Source organism: Bubalus bubalis, chromosome 7 (genome assembly GCF_019923935.1).
Source record: "Bubalus bubalis isolate 160015118507 breed Murrah chromosome 7, NDDB_SH_1, whole genome shotgun sequence".
Classification (NCBI taxonomy): Eukaryota; Metazoa; Chordata; class Mammalia; order Artiodactyla; family Bovidae; genus Bubalus; species Bubalus bubalis.
This window is the reverse complement of record NC_059163.1, coordinates 16542944-16564501: the sequence shown is the minus strand read 5'-3', so window position 1 is coordinate 16564501 and position 21558 is coordinate 16542944. Positions and strand designations below refer to the sequence as shown.

General features: G+C 39.3%; 1 protein-coding gene across 13 annotated transcripts in view; it reads right to left on the bottom strand.

Moving 5' to 3' along the window:
- Window positions 1-21558, bottom strand: part of MAPK10 (mitogen-activated protein kinase 10) — a 626159-nt gene that overhangs the window by 104651 nt on the left and 499950 nt on the right. For all 13 annotated transcript variants that reach the window (XM_025289763.3, XM_025289759.3, XM_044945682.2 and 10 more), the window contains one exon: window positions 3792-3921. In XM_025289763.3, the coding sequence (XP_025145548.1) occupies window positions 3792-3921 (130 nt within the window). The remainder of the gene's footprint in view (window positions 1-3791; window positions 3922-21558) is intronic.

The following is a 21558-nucleotide window of genomic DNA, read 5'->3' as shown; positions in this document are numbered from 1 at the left end:
TTCACAAAAACAAGTGGAAGATTTATACATCTTTAAAACATGAACTAATGAATTTCAATAAAGTTCATAAGTGGTACACAAACAAGAAGTAATAAACAATATGATTTTCAACATCTGAGGAATGCAGTCAATTTAGGGAATGATTTAGGTCTTCAGTAGTTTTCATTTGTTGATAAATTACTGAAAAAAATCACAATACTATCCAATGCATATATATATATATATATATATATATATATATATATATGTAGAGCCTGGTGGTCTACAGTCCATGGGGTCGCAGAGTTGGACATGACTGAAGCGAGTTAGCACACATGCACAGGTATATATACATGGCAATGGTTGTATCGAAAAACAAGACTATCTATTCTGAAGCAACCTTGCAGTATGGAATATGCATATAGAAACAATATTGTTTCACAATATTTTCAAACTTGTGATTAAAGTGCTTTGTTATTCTGTATACTTAGTAATGGTTTGTGTTGAAAAATGCCTCCAGATCTCTTTGGAACATATATTGTGAGCCTGTTTTTATATTACTTCATCAATCTTAGAAAGTAATTTATTTTGCGTGTGCGCCAAGTTGCTTCAGTCATGTCAGATTCTTTGCGACCCTACAAATTATAGCTCACCAGGCTCCTCTGTCCATGGGATTCTCCAGGCAAGAATCCTGGAGTGGGTTGCCATGCCCTTCTCCAGGGGATTTTCCCGATCGAACAATTTATTTTAATATTTGTTCAAATGAAAACATCAGCGACTATGTATAGGACACACATACACACAATTCATACAAACAACTCTTAAAGATGAAAAAGTGCTAATCGATATTATCTGGTGAATAGATAATCTAGATAATCTAAATTTATCTAGAAAATAGCATTACCATTTTAAATAAATCAAGGTTTATTACTTTAAAAGGTAAATTCCCAACCATATATTATTGTATTCCTTTTTACCATGCCCTTGTAACACCTTCATTGTGTTTTCCTTTGAGATTTTCTCCTCTGTTCTTCCTTTGATCCCTTGTAAATCCTAATTCTTATTAATAACCAATTAAAAATCTTGTCTTTAGAAACAGATCATCACAGGTATTTCCATTTTAGTTCGACCATGTTCAGGCAGGAATCTGATTTGGTTCCTTTTTATTCTAGCATCTTAAGCTGCACAAATATGAATCAATGACCCCACTATCATACCAGCAATCACTTCCTAGAAGGGTGTTCATTTTCTAAACAGATTGTCTTCTTTATTATTAAAATTTTAATTGGCATAATTTCAATATTTTACATTACTTCCCACAGCATTAACAGAGTTCTGCATTCTGACTGCATTTAGTTAGTATTATAAGCACTAATGTAGAATTTACATTTAGTTGTAATTGAACTTCCTCTCTATTAACAAGTTCTAGAAATTTATTTCCACAGACTTATATACATACATGTATACAAACCTGTGTACACACACAGATTAATGGGATAGCATATCAGATGCCATTTAAAATCATTATTTCACTTTGGAAATCCTTTTCAGGTATCATAAACATGAACCCCCATAGTCCAGTTAAGATTGGGGAATATGAGTCCCTCATATTGACAAAGTAAGCAGGACTTTCTCCACAATGTCTTTATTGCATTATAGGGGCTTGGAGGAAGGGTTGAAAGTGAAAGTGAAGTTGCTCAGTAGTGTCCCACTCTTTGCGACCCTGTGGACTGTAGCCTACCAGGCTCCTCTGTCCATGGGATAATCCAGGCAAGAATACTGGAGTGGGTTGCCATTTCCTTCTCCAGGGGATCTTCCAGACCCAGGGATCGAACCCGGGTCTCCCACATTGCAGGCAGACACTTTAACCTCTGAGCTACCAGGGAAGAAGGGTTAGGGAAATATAAATATACGAAAACAAAAACTATCAAAACTCCCCATGTAGTTGCTTCACCATTTGTGTCCATCCATCTCCCACTGCCTGTGGTATTTCTCATCCTCTTTGCTATCATAAAAATAGATTGCATTGATCATGTGGTTAATCTTGCTCCTGCCTTTACTTATCATACTCAAAGAACAAATTACATTAGTAGAATGATTTTTCTTAGGAATCATCCTTTCTGTCATTTCTATATTCCTTCCTAGAAGTATCATGTTCCTTGCCTGGCCAAACTAGAGATGGGCTCACACTTCATAAAATTTCTCTTTCTTAGTAAGGCCTTTCCTGCTCAACCTATTTATAAAAGAGTTACCCTATCCACTCTGTACTGACCAGTAGTTTTTATCTTCCTTCTTTGCTTTGTTTTACTTGATAGACATTTTATACATAGATATGCCTATTTTGCAGACTGCCTTTCTCTCCTCAGTTGAACATGAGCATCACTTGGGCAGTGACTGGTCTCTCTTATCTTCACTGCTCTATTCTTAGCATCTAGAGTGCAATCTGTACCTGGCACTGTTATTCAGTTAACAAGTATTTGTCAAGTGACTGAATTAAAAACTTATTAGAGTAGAGTAATAGAGGAAAAAAGGAACACTATCATTGGGCCTAAATCCATATATTTTTATTTCAAATATCTTTCAACTATATACACTCATATATTTGCTTCTACTTAGCACCTTATGACAAATTCACCTATTTATAAAAGTGTACTCATAATTTCATATATTCTGTGATTTGATTCATACTCAAGAAAAACTTTGTAAGCAGTTAATATTACAGTTTTATAGTAATAATCTATTTTATTACATGCTTATATGTAACAAAATATACACTATATTTATTATGATTTATTTATTAATATTATCTTTATTAAAAGAAGAATTATCTCCCATTTATCCTTACTAAGAAGAACGGGAGCACAGAAAGAATTCTAGAGGCCTTTACTGGTGGTTGAAGATTATACTCTGAAGTGAAGAAAGCTCTGTTGTAATGGTGCTCCCTACTGAGTTTAAATGCAAAATGCTTTTATTTTTTGTGGGCTGCCCTGCAAGCCATGGGATCTTAGTTCTCCACTGCAGTCTTAAGCACAGAGTCTTAACCACTTGACCTCCAAAGAAGTCCCTGAGCAATGTTCTTGAACAAACCTGTTCTGAATGTTCTGCAGATATGTCTCTGCACCTTGCCCCATCCTACCAAAAGCAAGATGCCAAAGCACAGTATATACACTGAACGGTTGGAGACCACTGCCAGACTATAGCTAAAAGTAAAAGGAGACAAAAATCTTCACCTGCTAATAATTACATTTAAATTATTATAAAGAAATATAGCATATTGTTCTTTAAGATATTTTTGGGTGTTTTTTTTTTTTCTGGAAATGTGTTAAGTTTTCTGGTTAATCTAGAGTAAGAAAACCAAATATGGTTAATTTTTTAAATTAATTTATTTTAATTCAAGGCTAATTACTTTACAATATTGTGGTTTTTGCCATACACTGACATAAATCAGCCACTGGTGTACATGTGTCCCCTATTCCAAACCCCCCTCCCACCACCCTCCCCATCCCATCCCTCTGTGTTTTCCCAGTGCACTGGCTTTGAGCGCCCTGTTTCATGCATCCAACGGTTAATTTCTTAACAGGGAAATATCTATCCAATTCAGTCCCTCCATGCCATATGGTTTTCAGATGATTTTTAAGCAGAAAGCTACCATGAGGACAATGAAAGCAAATGTAGCATATGGGCAGGATAAACAATCTTAAGAGGCAAAAATTGCCAAGTAAAGAAAGCTTTTCCCACTCAAGTTGGCATACTGATCTTCTTTTCCCAATCTCACCACCTCCCACCACCAGCAGTTTAAAATACCAACTCACGTTTTTATGATTCACACACTTCATGAGGACCAGCTCCCGGTAGGCTCTCTTGGCATGCGTTTGGTTCTGAAAGGGTCTGCTGAGCTTCTTAATGGCCACATTTCTGTCAAGAACAGCATCATACGCAGCGCTGCAGAGACCCAAGAGCAATCCGGAATTAAGAACAAAGGAGCCCTTACAGTTCCTACCTACTGAGCTAAGGATATGGATAAGGAAAATATCAGTTTGGAACCCTACTCAAATACCTGCTTCTCAAGGCACATGTCAATCAACTGTAAATAAAGACATAAGAGTGACTAGTATAGAAACCTTCTACTTGCTAGGAAAATAAAAAGGGTTTCTTGCCAAGAAAACAGCATGTAATTGCATCAATGAGTGGGGGATAAAAGAAGAAAGAAAAGTGCTCAACTTTCTCACTAGCCACGTGACTGTGGCAAGGCATTTAATCTCGAGGGGCTTGAATTTCTCATCTATTAATATGTGATATTTAGCTATAAAACTTTATTGTTCTTTGATTATTTTAAGTAGACATTCATTCTTTCTCCATTCACAGGAACCAGTTTTTAAGGCATGATGCTAATTGCCTTGAATGCACAGGTGGGCTGATGTTCCAAGTGCACTCATTAACGATAACAGAGCTTGAAATACAGAATGTAATCAGAGAGAATTTCAGAAGCATAAATAACTGCATTTAAATACAAAGACAGAAATGAATGCTACTAACATTGAAGCTTTCAAACCATTTGAGAATAATTTACCATGCTTTATGTTTCTGCCATACTCAAAGTATATGGGTCTAGGGGTCAATGAGGAAGTGAGTCTCTTCTTGCTATTACATCTAATTAGCCCACTTACAAAGTTTTTTCCATCCCGGCAAATTTGGATTGTACTAGATTTTCTCTTATTTTCCAGGAAGGAAGGCAGCAACCAGTATCCTACTGATCTATTGTATTGGAAGTAACATTAACCATGTAGAGCTCCAGTCTCTACACTAAAAGATAAAGAAAATAATTCCTGTGTTGCAGGATGACAGACTTACAAGATAATTTTGGACACAGCCTTAGAGTTCATCTGGTCCATGCCTGCATTTATACTTATTCCTCTCCAAAATATCTTCATCAAATTTTAACCAGTCTCTGCTTGAGCAGCTTCCAAAACCTGGGCTCCTTGACAAAAAGGCAGCCCATTCTGTCGTCGGACAACTTCAAGGGTTAGAAATGTCATCATTCTAATGAACAGAATTGTCTCCGTGATTTCTATTAACTATGTTCAGCCTTGCCTTCCAGGGTAACTCAAAATAAAGTCCTCCCTTTTCATCATGCTGTGCTGTGTTGTGCTTAGTGGCTCAGCTGTTCCCGACTCTTTGAGACCCTATGTACGGACTATAGCTCACCAGGCTCCTCTGTCCATGGAATTCTCCAGGCAAGAATACTGGAGTGGGTTGCTGTGCCCTCCTCCAGGACTTTTCATCATGACAGACCTATAATGACTGAAATCTACTAAAGACCCTACTCAATCTCTGGCCTAATCTATAAGCACTCAGTAAGCACTCAATAACTCTTAGCTTTCCTTCCTGCCCCCACCCCCTCCACCCTGCCAAGTATTTTCTTTCTTAAGCTAAATATCACCAATGTACTACTCCATTTGTCAGAGTGTGATTTCAAGTCCTACTGCCATCTGGTCAGTTTCCGCTGAATATATTCCAGTCTGTCGATCTCTGAAAGTGACGTTGTTCCTCTAAGCATGTCATATCAGTGAAGAGTAGAGAAAGGCTAGCTCCTTCATACATTCACTTGCTCATTCATTCTGTTGACAGTTAATGCAGCTGAGTCTGTCCTAGCTCTTTTGATAAATGCCTCACACACTATTGATTCACAGTGAACCTATGCTAATTAGAGATACTTTTTTAAAAAAATCTTATGCTGCTATTTGACTCTGTCTTTCAGCACTGGTACTTCTATTCTTGTGTTTATTCTTGTTAACCTACCAATGGCAGCACAAGGAAAGGAAAGAGTCAAATGGGTCTTCATCTTATATGTAGTGTATAAGGGTAACAATGAGTCTGGAAATAGAGGAAGTGAAATTGCTTCCTGCAGATAAGAAATTGTATCATCAGGAAACTGATCAGAACAGTCACCTTAAAGAAAAAGACTAAATTTAAAGTCAAAATAACTAAGGTCAAGTAATTAAAATACCTAAAGAAAGAATAGCAATTAGTTATGTCAGCCTAGGAAGGAGTTCATTTCAGTTCAGTTCAGTCCCTCAGCCGTGTCCAACTCTTTGCGACCCCATGAATCGTAGCATGTCAGGCCTCCCTGTCCATCACCAACACCTGGAGTTTATTCAAACTCATGTCCATTGAGTCAATGATGCCATCCAGCCATCTCATCCTCTGTTGTCCCCTTCTCCTTCTGCCCGCAATCCCTCCCAGGATCAGGGTCTTTTCCAATGAGTCAACTCTTTGCATGAGGTGGCCAAAGTACTGGAGTTTCAGCTTCAACATCAGTCCTTCCAATGAACACCCAGGACTGGTCTCCTTTAGGATGGACTGGTTGGACCTCCTTGCAGTCCAAGGGACTCTCAAGAGTCTTCTCCAACAGCACAGTTCAAAAGCATCAATTCTTCAGTGCTCAGCTTTCTTCACAGTCCAACTCTCACATCCATACATGACCACAGGAAAAACCATAGCCTTGACTAGACGGACCTCTGTTGGCAAAGTAATATCTCTGCTTTTGAATATGCTATCTAGGTTGGTCATAATTTTCCTTCCAAGGAGTAAGCATCTTTTAATTTCATGGCTGCAATCACCATTGCAGTGATTTTGGAGCCCCGCAAAATAAACTCTGACAGTGTTTCCACTGTTCCCCCATCTATTTCCCATGAAGTGATGGGACCAGATGCCATGATTTTAGTTTTCTGAATGTTGAGCTTTAAGCCAACTTTATCACTCTCCTCTTTCACTTTCATCAAGAGGCTTTTTAGTTCTTCTTCACTTTCTGCCATAAGGGTGGTGTCATCTGTATATCTGAGGTTATTGATATTTCTCCTGGAAATCTTGATTCCAGCTTCTGCTTCTTCCAGCCCAGTGTTTCTTATGATGTACTCTGCATAGAAGTTAAATAAGCAGGGTAACAATATACAGCCTTGACATACTCCTTTTCCTATTTGGAACCAGTCTGTTGTTCCATGTCCAGTTCTAACTGTTGCTTCCTGACCTGCATACAGGTTTCTCAAGAGGCAGGTCAGGTGGTCTTGTATTCCCATCTCTTTAGAATTTTCCACAGTTTATTGTGATCCACACAGCCAAAGGCTTTGGCATAGTCAATAAAGCAGAAATAGATGTTTTTCTGGAACTCTCTTGCTTTTTCCATGATCCAGCAGATGTTGGCAATTTATCTCTGGTTCCTGTGTCTTTTCTAAAACCAGCTTGAACATCTGGAAGTTCATAGTTCACGTATTGCTGAAGCCTGGCTTGGAGAATTCTGAGCATTACTTTACTAGCATGTGAGATGAGTGCAATTGTGAGGTAGTTTGAGCATTCTTCGGCATTACCTTTCTTTGGGATTGGAATGAAAACTGACCTTTTCCAGTCCTGTGGCCACTGCTGAGTTTTCCAAATTTGCTGACATATTGAGTGCAGCACTTTCACAGCATCATCTTTCAGGATTTGGAATAGCTCAACTGGAATTCCATAACCTCCACTAGTTTTGTTTGTAGTGATGCTTTCTAAGGCCCACTTGACTTCACATTCCAGGATGTCTGGCTCTAGATGAGTGATCACATCATTGTGATTGTCTGGGTCGTGAAGATCTTTTTTGTACAGTTCTTCTGTGTATTCTTGCCACCTCTTCTTAATATCTTCTGCTTATGTTAGGTCCATACCATTTCTGTCCTTTATTGATCCCATCTTTGCATGAAATGTTCGCTGGTATCTTTAATTTTCTTGAAGAGATCTCTAGTCTTTCCCATTCTGTTTTTTTCCTCTGTTTCTCTGCATTGATTGCTGAGGAAGGCTTTCTTGTCTCTCTTTGCTATTCTTTGGAACTCTGCATTCAGATGCTTATATCTTTCCTTTTCTCTTTTGCTTTTCACTTCCCTTCTTTTCACAGCTATCTGTAAGGCCTCCTCAGACAGCCATTTTGCTTTTTTGCATTTCTTTTTCTTGGGGATGGTCTTGATCCATCTCCTGTACAATGTCACAAACCTCCATCCATAGTTCACCAGGCACTCTTGTCTATCAGATCTAGTCCCTTAAATCTATTTCTCACTTCCACTGTATCATCATAAGGGATTTGATTTAGGCCATACCTGAATGGTCTAGTGGTTTTCCCTACTCTTCAATTTAAGTCTGAATTTGGCAATAAAGAGTTCATGATCTGAGCCACAGTCAGCTCCTGGTCTTGTTTTTGATGACTGTATAGAGCTTCTCCATTGCTTCTTCAGCATTACTGGTTGGGGCATAGGCTTGGATTACTGTGATATTGAATGGTTTGCCTTGGAAATGAATAGAGATCATTCTGTCTTTTTTGAGATTGCAGCCAAGTACTGCATTTCGGACTCTTTTGTTGACTATGATGGCTATTCCATTTCTTCTAAGGGATTCCTGCCCGCAGTAGTAGATATAATGGTTATCTGAGTTAAATTCACCCATTCCAGTTCACTGATTCCTAAAATGTCGACATTCACTCTTGTCATCTCCTGTTTGACCACTTCCAATTTGCCTTGATTCATGGACCTAACATTCCAGGGAAGGAGTAAGAGAGGCAAATTCTGGTACTGCCTGGCAAAATAAATGCCTTCTGAGGTAGGGCTCTGGTGGGCTCTGGTGGCTCAGATGGTAAAGATTCTGCCTGCAGTGCAGAATCCTCCTCCAGTGCAGGAGACTGGGGTTTGACCTCTGGATCGGGAAGATACCCTGGAGAAGGAAAGGGCAAGCCACTCCAGTATTCTTGCCTGGAGAATCCCATGGACAGAAGACCCTAGTGGGCTATAGTCCATGGGGTCGCAAAGAGTCAGACATGACTGAGCGACTAACACTGACTGAGTGATGCTGGTCCAGGCATCCAGTCAACCAGGTGGACATCCCCACTGTGGAAGTCACAGACCTAGGCCAGTTAGCAATCTAGTCTGTGTCTCCTTAGGCTGATTCTATCTTCTGCAGTTAAAATTCTGCTCATCAGGCTCTCCTTCAGACTCCTGCATGTAAGAAATCCACCCATATTTAATTAGCTTGACTACTGAATTTCTTGTAATTTAAAAAATTGGCATCTGGTTTTAAGTGTGAGCCTTTAGTGAAGCTCATCAATGTGCGTTTGAGTCCCTGAGATACTGAACAGATCCTGCAACACCATAGGCCCATGTGGGATAACGGAGAAAATGTCACCTTCTGGGGATCTGGGCAGGTTCTGGCCAGTTTCTCCTAGAAGTGTTGTAAAGTTCTCTCTCCCTCTGGTACCTCTTTTTGAAACAATTCTAGGTCTGAATCAGCACTACTGCTTTATAGATGTGAAGTATGAGCAAGCCACTTGCACTTTCTGAAATCAATGTCCTCATACTTAAAAATGGAGATAATAACAATCTGACAAGATTATAAGGAGTAAATGAGATGGTGATGTATCTACAGTACCTCGCCTAATGTGTGCACTCGATAAACAATTACTATTATTATTTTTCAAGTCAATGTCTTTGTTACTTGGAGGAACAAAATCTGACTCCATGTTGGATCTGTTTCTTTTACTTTAACCTTTGCTTCCCATTGCTTTTATTTACTAAAAAGATACTGTCTATACATAATGGCCTGCCTCAGGGAACCCTGCCCCTCTGCCTGAAGGTTAAACCAAAGTGTCTAGGAATAGCTGACCCATTCCTGACCTGTGAATGGAAAGAAGAAATTAACACATCCCTTCCCCAAGGCAGGCCATTCCAGGAGATATTTAAAAGACTTTGGGCCTTTTTACTTTACTTCCTAACCTCCTCCACCTTTCCGTTCTATTTAAGAAACTGGCATCTAGACCCCTGACAAGAGTTATTTATTTTGAGACACTAGTCTGCCATCTTCTCGGTCTGCTGGCTTTCTGAACAAAATCGCTATTCCTTGCCTCAACACCTCATCTCCCAATTTTATTAGCCTGTCATGCAGTGAGCAAAGTGAGCTTGGACTTGGTAATATCCCTGCTAGAGTCATTGTGTGATGCAGGGTAGGATAAAATATATAGAGATATATCATTCTTTTTTATATTTATGTGTTATAATTGGATAGGTATAATATCTACTAATTAGCAATTTTTAATCTTTCTATTAATTACAAATCAGTTATACTACCATCTTGACCTCATATCACAATTTTGTCCCATGATATAAAAGTCTGGGACAAAAGCTTTGTTAAAATCCAGATACATCATAGCCATATAGTTCCATTACCTACCACTTTAATAAGCTATTTGCTGTGATTTATTTTTAATGAAACCCCTATTCTCAATGATCACTACATCCTTTCTCAATGGCTCACAGGTTTTCTTTTCTAACTAATGCTAGGGCCAATGTCAAGTTCAGCGGATATCTCTTATGCGTTTTTTCTTCCTTCTAGAGAAATAAGAATGTTTGCCTATCTACAGTTGTATGGAACATGGTAGTTTGGCTCACTGAGCTTCCACTTAACCCCATGAATCATGCCTTCCTATACTGAACAGAAAATGAAGATCATGGCATCTGGTCCCATCACTTCATGGGAAATAGATGGGGGAACAGTGGAAACAGTGTCAGACTTTATTTTGGGGGGCTCCAAAATCACTGCAGATGGTGACTGCAGCCATGAAATTAAAAGACGCTTACTCCTTGGAAGGAAAGTTATGACCAACCTAGATAGCATATTCAAAAGCAGACATTACTTTGCCAACAAAGGTCTATCTAGTCAATGCTATGGTTTTTCCTATGGTCATGTATGGATGTAAGAGTTGGACTGTGAAGAAGGCTGAGAGCCAAAGAATTGATGCTTTTGAACTGTGGTGTTGGAGAAGACTCTTGAGAGTCCGTTGGACTGCAAGGAGATCCAATTCTAAAGGATCCATTCTAAAGGAGATCAGCCCTGGGATTTCTTTGGAAGGAATGATGCTAAAGCTGAAACTCCAGTACTTTGGCCACCTCATGCAAAGAGTTGACTCATTGGAAAAGACTCTGATGCTGGGAGGGATTGGGGGCAGGAGGAGAAGGGGACAACAGAAGATGAGATGGCTGGATGGCATCACCGACTCGATGGATGTGAGTCTGAGTGAACTCCGGGAGTTGGTGATGGACAGGGAGGCCTGGTGTGCTGCGATTCATGGGGTCGCAAAGAGTCAGACACGATTGAGTGACTGAACTGAACTGAACTGATACTGAAGAGACTTGAAAGACACACATACTATTCCCAGAAGCTTTTGCAGCTGGTATTCTGGATTCCAATATGTCCTGCCATGCAGATGCAATCATGGGAGATTTTGTAAGGCAAAAGCAAGGGTGGTAATCTTCTATCACCTCTCAGTTGGCAGGCCTGGTCTCAAGAAGACCTGAAATTTTCTTCTGAAGCAGTGAAAATTCATGCCATGCACCAGATTCCTGGGGGAGGGGAGCATTTGAAGCAGAAGCATTACTGGTCTCCAGGGCCAAGCCACCAGGTCAACGGTTTCCAGTCACCAGCCTGATGGAGTAGCAATGATGGTAATAACAAGCACACAGTTCCAGCTCTGTGATTTTCAAATCTTGGTTACATCATGTACTCTGGAAGTTCAGGTTTTCTAGGATAATCTCAGAGATTGGAGCTCCCCTGGTGATTCAGCTCTCTTGTGTCTGGGAGCCATTCCAGGAAGCCCAGACTAGAGTCCACTTCTCCAGGCTTTCCCATGCACCCAATTTACCGAATTAAATCTTTGCTTATTTACTGTATTTCTGTCTCCCGCTATGAACCCTGGCTGACACTACTATCTTTCCCATTTTCTGTAATTTCTCAGTGATTACTGGCAGCAGTTTAGCAAATACATCTGCTAGTTGGCATCACTGATGCTGCATAGTCACAAATTAATGTCTGAAAGTTTTCCATTACTCTTTTTTTTTTAATTTTATTTTATTTTTAAACTTTACATAATTGTATTAGTTTTGCCAAATATCAAAATGAATCCACCACAGGTATACATGTGTTCCCCATCCTGAACCGTCCTCCCTCCTCCGTCCCCATTCCATCCCTCTGGGTCGTCCCAGTGCACCAGCCCCAAGCATCCAGTATCGTGCATCGAACCTGGACTGGCAACTCGTTTCATACATGATATTTTACATGTTTCTTAAGTCCTTCTTTTTTTGAATCTTGGTCTATAAAATATTACTTTATTTCTTTCAGTAGTTTTTCTTTTTTCTACATGTAGGTGAAAAAGAGAAAAATCTTTATAAAGGTTTTCCAACAACTTCTAGCAACTTTACTGAAAATTTTTGAGAAATTTCTTGACATACAGTACTAACTCACCTCCACTTCTACCAGGTTTATTCATAAAAGAAAGATATAGCCTTCTGTTGTTATGCTCCTGTTATTTAATCCAGTTTTATGATGCAATAAAGTTATGTTTACCTCCTTGAATATATTATACAAACACACATAGACATACACACACACACACACACACACACACATCCTTGTAGGCAAGTCTGTTCTCAACATAAAATCAGTTTTCCTTCTAGCAACTGTAGACAACCTTTTGCAAAATTTTCTTCTTCCTTAGTCATCATTATTTATTTGATAATTTCTCTTGTTCCCCTTCTCTATCACATTTAAAATATTCTTGATCAATATTAACATGTTAGTGCACAGAAAATTAAAAAAGAATAAACCAAAAATCCCTAGGCAGGATGAAAAGAGCTTTATGTCTTAATAAAATAAAAATTAAAAAAAAAAAACCTTATCATTGGAGCACCTTAAGATTCTCAAGCCACAGCTGGGAAGCCAAATTCTGTCCCAGAATACACACTGCACCCTCCACTGCTCTGTCCCCATGTTACTATTATGTTCTCACTTTGGCATTTACCAAAGGCCTGGTTTAATTGAAAATTATCAAAAAGTCTCTACCCAGTACCCTCAAATATCTTTTATGCCCAAACTTTAGAGTTCCTAGCCATGCTATCAAGACACTGATTCCACCACAGAAAAAATGCATAGGCCAGCCTACAAAATCACCTCTGCATCAGGACTTTTGTTCCTTCTGCCAGAAATGCTCTTCCCACATCCCCACTGGGCTGACTCCATCATATGATTCAGGTTTCAGCCTAAACATCATCTCCTCAGTAAAGGCTTTCCCTAACCCTCTTATCAAGAGTTAGCAGTTGATATTTTTTGATTGATTAATTTGTCATTGAATTGCTTGGCTATAACACTTTTATTATATTTTGTTAGAGACACTTTTTTCTGCTCATGGTCATTTTGGTTTATTTTCATTCATATCTTAATGCAGACAGATACACAGACATATAAATAAAATGAAATTTTAAAAAGTTTTAAACTCATAGAAGTATTTTTTAAAACATTTTATTGGCATATAGTTGCTTTACAATGCTGTGCTAGTTTCTACTGTACAGTAAAGTGAATTAGCTATATATATATATATATATATATATATATATATATTCCCTCTTTTTTGTTTTCTGGGGAACATAACATTTGACAAGCAGTAACTCATGGTCAAATAGAGCAATAAGCTGTGGCATTTGCCAGGATCTTTTTCTAAGCAAAAGGAAGTGTCCCAATTGTAGGTGAAGGTGGCTGGGCTCAGAGCTCAACATCAAGAAAGCCACTTCATATGTAACAAACTAACCTAGATGACCAAGCCTTATTATCTAGATGGCTTGTTTGCAGAGATGTGGATGGACCTAGAGAGTGAAAGGTTGTTGTTGAATCACGCGAATACACCAGGATTTTTGGCTCCCGGAGGAGAAGAATTCAATCCGGGGCCAGAGACAAGGCTTGATTGCTCAGAGCTTTTGTGTAATAAAGTTTTATTAAAGTATAAAGGAGATAGAGAAAGCTTCTGACATAGGCATCAGAAGGGGGCAGAAAGAGTACCCCCTTGCTAGTCTTTAGCTGGATGTTATATAGTCACTAGCAGTCTGTTAATGAAAGAAAGGAATGTCTTATAATTCAGAATAGCACCAGGCCCCTCACCCATAAGATGCATTTTGGGATAATCTTGGGCCATAAAATAATTAACTTGAATCTTAAAGAAGGGCAGACCACCATACAAATAGTTTCATTTACATAGATTAGGGGAACAATATCTGAGTATAACATACTGGTTTGTCAAGTAGGTTTTGGGCCAAGAGGCGGAACTGACTTGGAGACAGAGTTTGGGGTAAAGGCGTAGTACATTAGCATAGCTTAAGACAAACATTTCCATAAGAAAAAGGCATTGGTTATCTCTAGGCTCAAGAATAGCTAACTTCAGGCGAAACCAGGTGTCATTATGGCAACACAGTATTTTAAGAGAAACCTCTCTTTAAATTTGTATAGAGAAGGAAAAAAATATTGCTAGTTTGTTTCCTCCTGCCGCTTAAGAGAGATAAAAATGTCTGACACTTGCAGGCTATGTCCTCCATTTGGAGACCCCTGGCCTTCCTGCTGTTACCCTCTCAAGAGTGTCATACGGAGTGAAGTCAGAAAGAGAAAAACATATTAATGCATACATGAACCTAGAAAATGGTATAGATGATCTTATCTGCAAAGCAGAAATAGACACAGACATAGAGAACAAGTATATGGATACCAAGGGGTGAACAAGGGGTGGGAGGAATTGGGAGACTGGGATTGACACCCACACAATTTTGATACTATGTATAAAACTTCCCTGATACCTCAGTTGGTAAAGAATCCACCTGCAATGCAGGAGACCCCAGTTTGATTCCTGGGTTGGGAAGATCCACTGGAGAAGGGATAGGCTACCCACTCCAGTATTCTTGGGCTTCCCTTATGGTTCAGCTGGTAAAGGATCCGCTTGCAATGTGGGAGATCTGGGTTTGATCCCTGGGTTGGGAAGATCCCCTGGAGAAGGGAAAGGCTACCCACTCCAGTATTCTGGCCTGGAGAATTCCATGGACTGTATAGTCCATGGGGTCGCAAAGAGTTGGACAAGACTGAGTGACTTTCACTTTCACTTTTTTTAAATTCATAAAATAGATAATGAGAACTCAGTGTATAGCACAGGGAACTCTCCTTAATGCACTGTGATAACCTGTATGGGATGGAAGCTCAAAAAGGAAAAAATACATGTATATGTATGGCTGATTCATTTTGCTGTACAGCAGAGGATGAGATGGTTAGGTAGCATCACCGACTCAATGGACATGAATTTGAGGAAACTCCAGGAAACAGTGAAGGACAGGGAAGCTTGGAGTGCTGCAGTCCATGGGGTTGCAAAGAGTCTGACACAACTGAGCAACTGAACAACAATGGCTGATTCATTTTGCTGTACAGCAGAAACTGAGACAACATTGTAAGGCAGTTCAGCTCAGTTCAGTCACTCAGTTGTGTCCAACTCTTTGCAGCCCCATGGACTGCAGCACGCCAGGCTTCCCTGTCCGTCACCAACTCCTGGAGCTTACTCAAACTCATGTCCATTGAGTAGGTGATGCCATTCAACCATCTCATCCTCTGTCATCCCCTTCTCCTCTTGCCCTCAATCTTTCTCAGCTTCAGGGTCTTTTCCAATGACTCAGCTCTTTGCATCACGTGGTCAAAGTATTGGAGTTTCAGCTTCAGCTTCAGTCCTTCCAATGAATATTCAGGACTGATTTCCTTTAGGATTGACAGGTTGGATCTCCTTGCAGGCAAGTATGCACCAATAAAAACTAATGTAAAAAATACACTTTGCACTTGATGGACAGCAGAGTTGAAGCATGAACAGCAAGGGACTCAGAAGCTGAACCCTCAAAGATAGGACCAAAAGCAGCAGCTCTTCCAAACACTAGATACTGAACTAGAACTTTACAGCCCTCCAGCAAACGAGTGTTGTGGGAGATCACATAAAGACTTACCACATGGATGAAGAATGGGGGACTAGCTAAACAAACTCATCACCACCAAAAATAGATGAAAGTGAGGAGGATGACTGTCTTAAGCTCAAGGCAACAATATTCTTGGAAATCAGGATGATGGCATTGGAGAAGAACGGAAGGCTGCCAATCAGAAGCTGCTTCATCTCAGTGAGATGGAATGATAGGTGCTGCTTCTCTTGCTTTTCTTTTGTCTTTGTGACAAGTTGTCTCAGGCCCACTATGCTGCCCTTAGTGACCACTAAGTGCACCACCCTGTATGATCCGGTCCATGATTTAACCTGCAAAATTCACAGAGCTACCATGCTGCTTTTTGATAAACTCAGTAGGAAAGTGTTTAGTTTAAAATTACAGTTTAGCTTGATAAGAAATATCTGGGGGTAAAGAGGCTGATCAGCCTATAACGAGGTTATAGAGATTAGTCAGAATAACTGTGCGACACTGATTTTGCCATGTGTGTGGCATCAGTTTATAATTATTTATCTTTTAGTGTTTAGTAAAAGCTTTTTTAACTTTGCAATAAAACCCTTTTGACAAAAATAAATAAAACTGAGACTGCATATTTAATTAAAATACCATATGCTGAATTTTCATTTCTCATGTTTTCTTGGGCATAACTAAATGAAAACTAGAAAATAATTTTCCTAAAGAAACATCAGTACCTATTTCAAAAATTAGTAATTATTTTAAGGCCATGCCCAAAGACAATGATTTAACACATGCACCTAAAATGCATTTGAACTATGACTTTTCATTTAGGTCAAATGACAATTTTAAATAAATCTTGCTTATTTTCTATATCAAGGTGTATTTTTGGATATGTACAAAAAGTTAAGCAAAAGTTTATCAATGTGTTGCCACAGAAAAATAATTCTTAAGGCATTTAAATTATGTCTGCTTTACATCATTTTATCTGCTTTATGCCAAATACTTCAAATATAAAATCAGAACTTTTCAATAATAGTTGGATTTTATATAATATATTAGAAACTATACTACAGTTTAGCTTGATTTTCTATAGTACAGTGGTTGTGATGCAAAAACAATTCACATTTGAGTTCAAGCAAATTGAAATATTCTATGAATCAAAATAAAATTTGCATATGTGCCAAGATTTGAAAATAGAATGTATACATGGTTAAAATAACTTTATTACAAAATTTTGGAGAAAAAGCTGATGTTGAATCAAAAAATACAGATGCTTCTGGAAGGCAGTCAGCATTTTCTTAGCACCCCTTATGATTCTGGTTGAAGAACAACTTTTAGTAAATAATTCTTAAATTTCAGATTGTTTTTCATAATCACTTAGAAATCTTTAACAATAGTATTCAGTAAATGGAGCATCCCTATACTTCACCTCTTGAAATTTTAGGAAACAGCTATTGATATAAACAAAGAATACTTGCAAATAGAAGCACCCTGAAATGTGGTGAAAGGAACTGATGCAAGAAAGAAATTGAACAAATCAAATACTAAAATCATGTTTGAAAAAAGTTTCCTTCAGAAAAATACCAGTGAAATTGTATAAGAGACAGAGAGGGCAATGAATTTTCAGTTGATAAAAGTACATGAGAATAAATGAAGAATAATTATTCTTCGCATGTTATATTTTTAATATTTAGGTTATCAACATAAACACATCTTAAATTTTATTTGTATTATTTTAAGTAATTTGGAACAAACAGCTCTAATTTTAAAGTTGTTATTTAGCCACTAAGTTGTGTCCAACTCTTTGCGACCTCATAGACTGCAGCATGCCAGGCTTCCCTGTCCTTCAACATCTCCCAGAGTTTGCTCAAACTCATGTCCATGGAGTCGGTGCTGCCATCCAACCATCTCATCCTCTGCCACCCCATTCTTCTTTTGCCTTCACTCTTTCTCAGCATCAGGGTCTATTTCAATGAGTCAATTCTTTGCATCAGGTGGCCAAAGTACTGGAGCTTCAGTTTCAGCATCAGTCCTTCCAGTGAATATTCAGGACTGATTTCCTTTAGGACTGACTGCTTTGATCTCCTTGCTATCCAAGGGACTCTCAAGAGTCTTCTCCAGCAACCACAATTCTTTGACATCCACCAATGTATTGTAGTGGCCCTTTCACTGCCAAAAATTTCCCAGTTTAGAGATAAATGATATGATCCCCTGCTACTGACGGCCACTGTGCTTCTTGTTGAAGAGGCTTTTGCAGGTTGCTTCCACAAGATGGAAGAGACAGAAGCAAGGAACTGCTCTTCCAGGATTATTGCTACATTCTTATCTTTGGCTGTTTCCTGGCAATAAAATTCGAAGTCTGATTTCTATTTAATAGTTTTAAGTGCATATAGGTTAGGTGAGTGTCAGAACCTGGATGATGGCAGAGTTAGCTAAGGACTGAGCATTCGATGAGCACATCATTTTTATTTGTGCAAGTAACTCTACTCTGAAATGGCACCTCTCAAATTGGCCTTATAATAAAAAATGTGCTATGTCTAAAATTAATGTAACTAAAGACAGGAGGATGTTCCTGTGGCTCAGAGGTTGGTACTATTTCTTGACACCTGCCAGCTTAATGAGATCCATTAAGTGACCCACAGGAATTGCAAATGGTTCTTGCACACAGGACATATAATTATGTCAGGAATAAGCTTCATTGCCCAGCCCATGGGCCTACTCTCTCTTCCTCTGAGCCTGGCCCAGCACAGCGTGTCCGGCTTTACGACTGCCCTCCATAGCCTGATGACTGGTGCAGCATTGTCAACTATGGATGACCCTTGGCATCTCTTGACTCTGAAAATGTGTATTAGCTATTGTTTACGGCCCCTGGACTTCTTTCCTTTGTTATTGTCCTGTTCCTCTTTGTCTATGATTTATCTTTTTTAATTCACTTCCCTGACTCTGATATTTGGCTGATCTTTATGAAACTGACTTCTATATCTGCAACAGTTTATTTCTATGATCGTTATGGTATAATGATCATACATTACCTTCTGCTACAGTTCTTCCTATCCTCAGAGTCATTGTGCTTCTTCAAAATCCTGAGGGATTTAGCTCTGTATACCCTACAGGTTTGTTGCATGGAATTATATTTGCTGTTGCTAATTTTTTATGTCTAGAGGTTTAAAGATGTTAGCAAGATAGCACTGTATAAGTTAAGAACAAAAGTTCAAATAAACCAAGCAGCATATTTTAATTTAATGCTGGGTTACTTAAGATGCCAAGATATTATCTCTAGCTAAGATATCTGTCTCAAAGCTCCAGACTCACATATACAACTACCTACTGTACACCCCTAATTAAATGTCTAAGATTATCTGAAAATTAATATGCCCATAAACTGAAGAAACCCCTGATTTCTCTCTTCATCTGTTTCTCTTTTGCTAAGTCGCTTCAGTCATGTCCGACTCTGTGTGACCCCCATAGACGGCAGCCCACCAGGCTCCCCCATCCCTGGGATTCTCCAGGCGAGAACACTGGAGTGGGTTGCCATTTCCTTCTCCAATGCATGAAAGGGAAAAGTGAAAGTGAAGTTGCTTGGTCGTGTCTGACTCTTTGCGACCCCCTGGAATGCAGCCTACCAGGCTCCTCCGTCCATGGGATTTTCCAGGCAAGAGTGCTGGAGTGGGCTGCCATTGCCTTTTAAACACCATTTATTCAAAATAGAAGTCATCTTGATTTTTCTCTTCTCATCTCCTCCCCATACCCAATTCATGAAGGTCTATTTAATTCCAATATAAGCTTTCAAATTAATCCACTTAATTCTAACTCCATTTCCACTATAATGTGCTACATGTACTGCAGACTCCCCTTAAATGGTCTCCTTAGATTAACTCTTGCTTCTCAACAACCTGCAACTCCCCACCCTCATAGTCTCATTTTATCTAAATGGGGCTGTCCCTGCCACACTACTTTGTTTCTAAGAATCCTGCTCATTTTTAGTACTTATCAAGAATATGACTTGAAGTAACACAGCATTAATAAAATAACTGATAGAACCTCATAAATTTTTACAAAAATTGTTAGCTTGACTTAAAAAAAATCTGCCACATTGCTTGCTTTTAAGTCCACTGAGGGCAGGAGCCATCTGAATTTTGATCACCTTTTTACTCCAGTTTTACTGGATATAATTGACAGATAACATTGTATTAGTCCAAAGTGTACAGCAAAATGACTTGATACATGTTTATATCGCAAAATCATCACCACAATAAGTTTGGCTGACATTCATCTCATCAGTTCAGTTCAGTCGCTCAGTTGTGTCCAACTCATTGTAACCCCATGAACCGCAGCACACCAGGCCTCCCTGTCCATCACCAACTCCCAGAGTACACCCAAACCAATGTCCATCGAGTCGGTGAGGCCATCCAACCATCTCATCCTCTGTCATCCCCTTCTCCTCCTGCCCTCAATCTTTCCCAGCATCAGGGTCTTTTCCAACGAGTCAGCTCTTTGCATCAGGTGGCCAGAGTATTGAAGTTTCAGCTTCAACATCAGTCCTTCCAATGAACACCCAGGACTGATCTCCTTCTCCTTTTCAAGATGCTGTCTAGGTTGGTCATAACTGTCCTTCCAAGGAGTAAGCGTCTTTTTAATTTCATGGCTGCAATCACCATCTGCAGTGATTTTGGAGCCCAGAAAAATAAAGTCAGCCACTGTTTCCACGGTTTCCCCTTCTATTTCCTGTGAAGAGATGGGACCAGATGCCATGATCTTAGTTTTTTGAATGTTGAAATTTAAGCCAACGTTTTCACTCTCCTCTTTCACTTTCATCAAGAGGCTCTTTAGTTCTTCTTCTCTTTCTGCCATAAAGGTGGTGTTGTCTGCATATCTGAGGTTATTGCTATTTCTTCTGGCAATCTTGATTCCAGCTTTTGCTTCCTCCAGCCCAGCATTACTCATGATGTACTCTGCATAGAAGTTAAATAAGCAGGGTGACAATATACAGCCTTGTCGTATTCCTTTTCCTATTTGGAACCAGTCTGTTGTTCCATGTCCAGTTCTAACTGTTGCTTCCTGACCTGCATACAGGTTTCTCAAGAGGCAGGTCAGGTGGTCTGGTATTCCCATCTCTTTCAGAATTTTCCACAGTTTATTGTGATCCACACAGTCAAAGGCTTTGGAATAGTCAATAAAGCAGAAATAGATGTTTTTTGGAACTCTCTTGCTTTTTCCATGATCCAGTGGATGTTGGCAATTTGATCTCTGGTTCCTCTGCCTTTCTGAAAACCAGTTTGAACATCTGGAAGTTCACGGTTCACGTATTGCTGAAGCCTGGCTTGGAGAATTTTAAGCGTTACTTTACTAGTGTGTGAGATGAGTGCAATTATGCAGTAGTTTGAGCATTCTTTGGCATTGCCTTTCTTTGGGATTGGAATGAAAACTGACCTTTTCCAGTCCTGTGGCCATTGCTGTTTTCCAAATTTGCTGGCATATTGAGTGCAGCACTTTCACAGCATCATCTTTCAGGATTTGAAATAGCTCAACTGGAATTCCATCACCTTCACTAGCTTTGTTCATAGTGATGCTTCCTAAGGCCCACTTGATTTCACATTCCAGGATGTCTGGCTCTAGGTGAGTCATCACACCACTGTGATTATCTGGGTCATGAAGATCTTTTTTGTACAGTTCTTCTGTGTATTCTCACCACCTCTTCTTAATATCTTCTGCTTCTGTTAGGTCCCTACCATTTCTGTCCTTTATTGAGCCCATCTTTGTATGAAACGTTCTCTTGGTG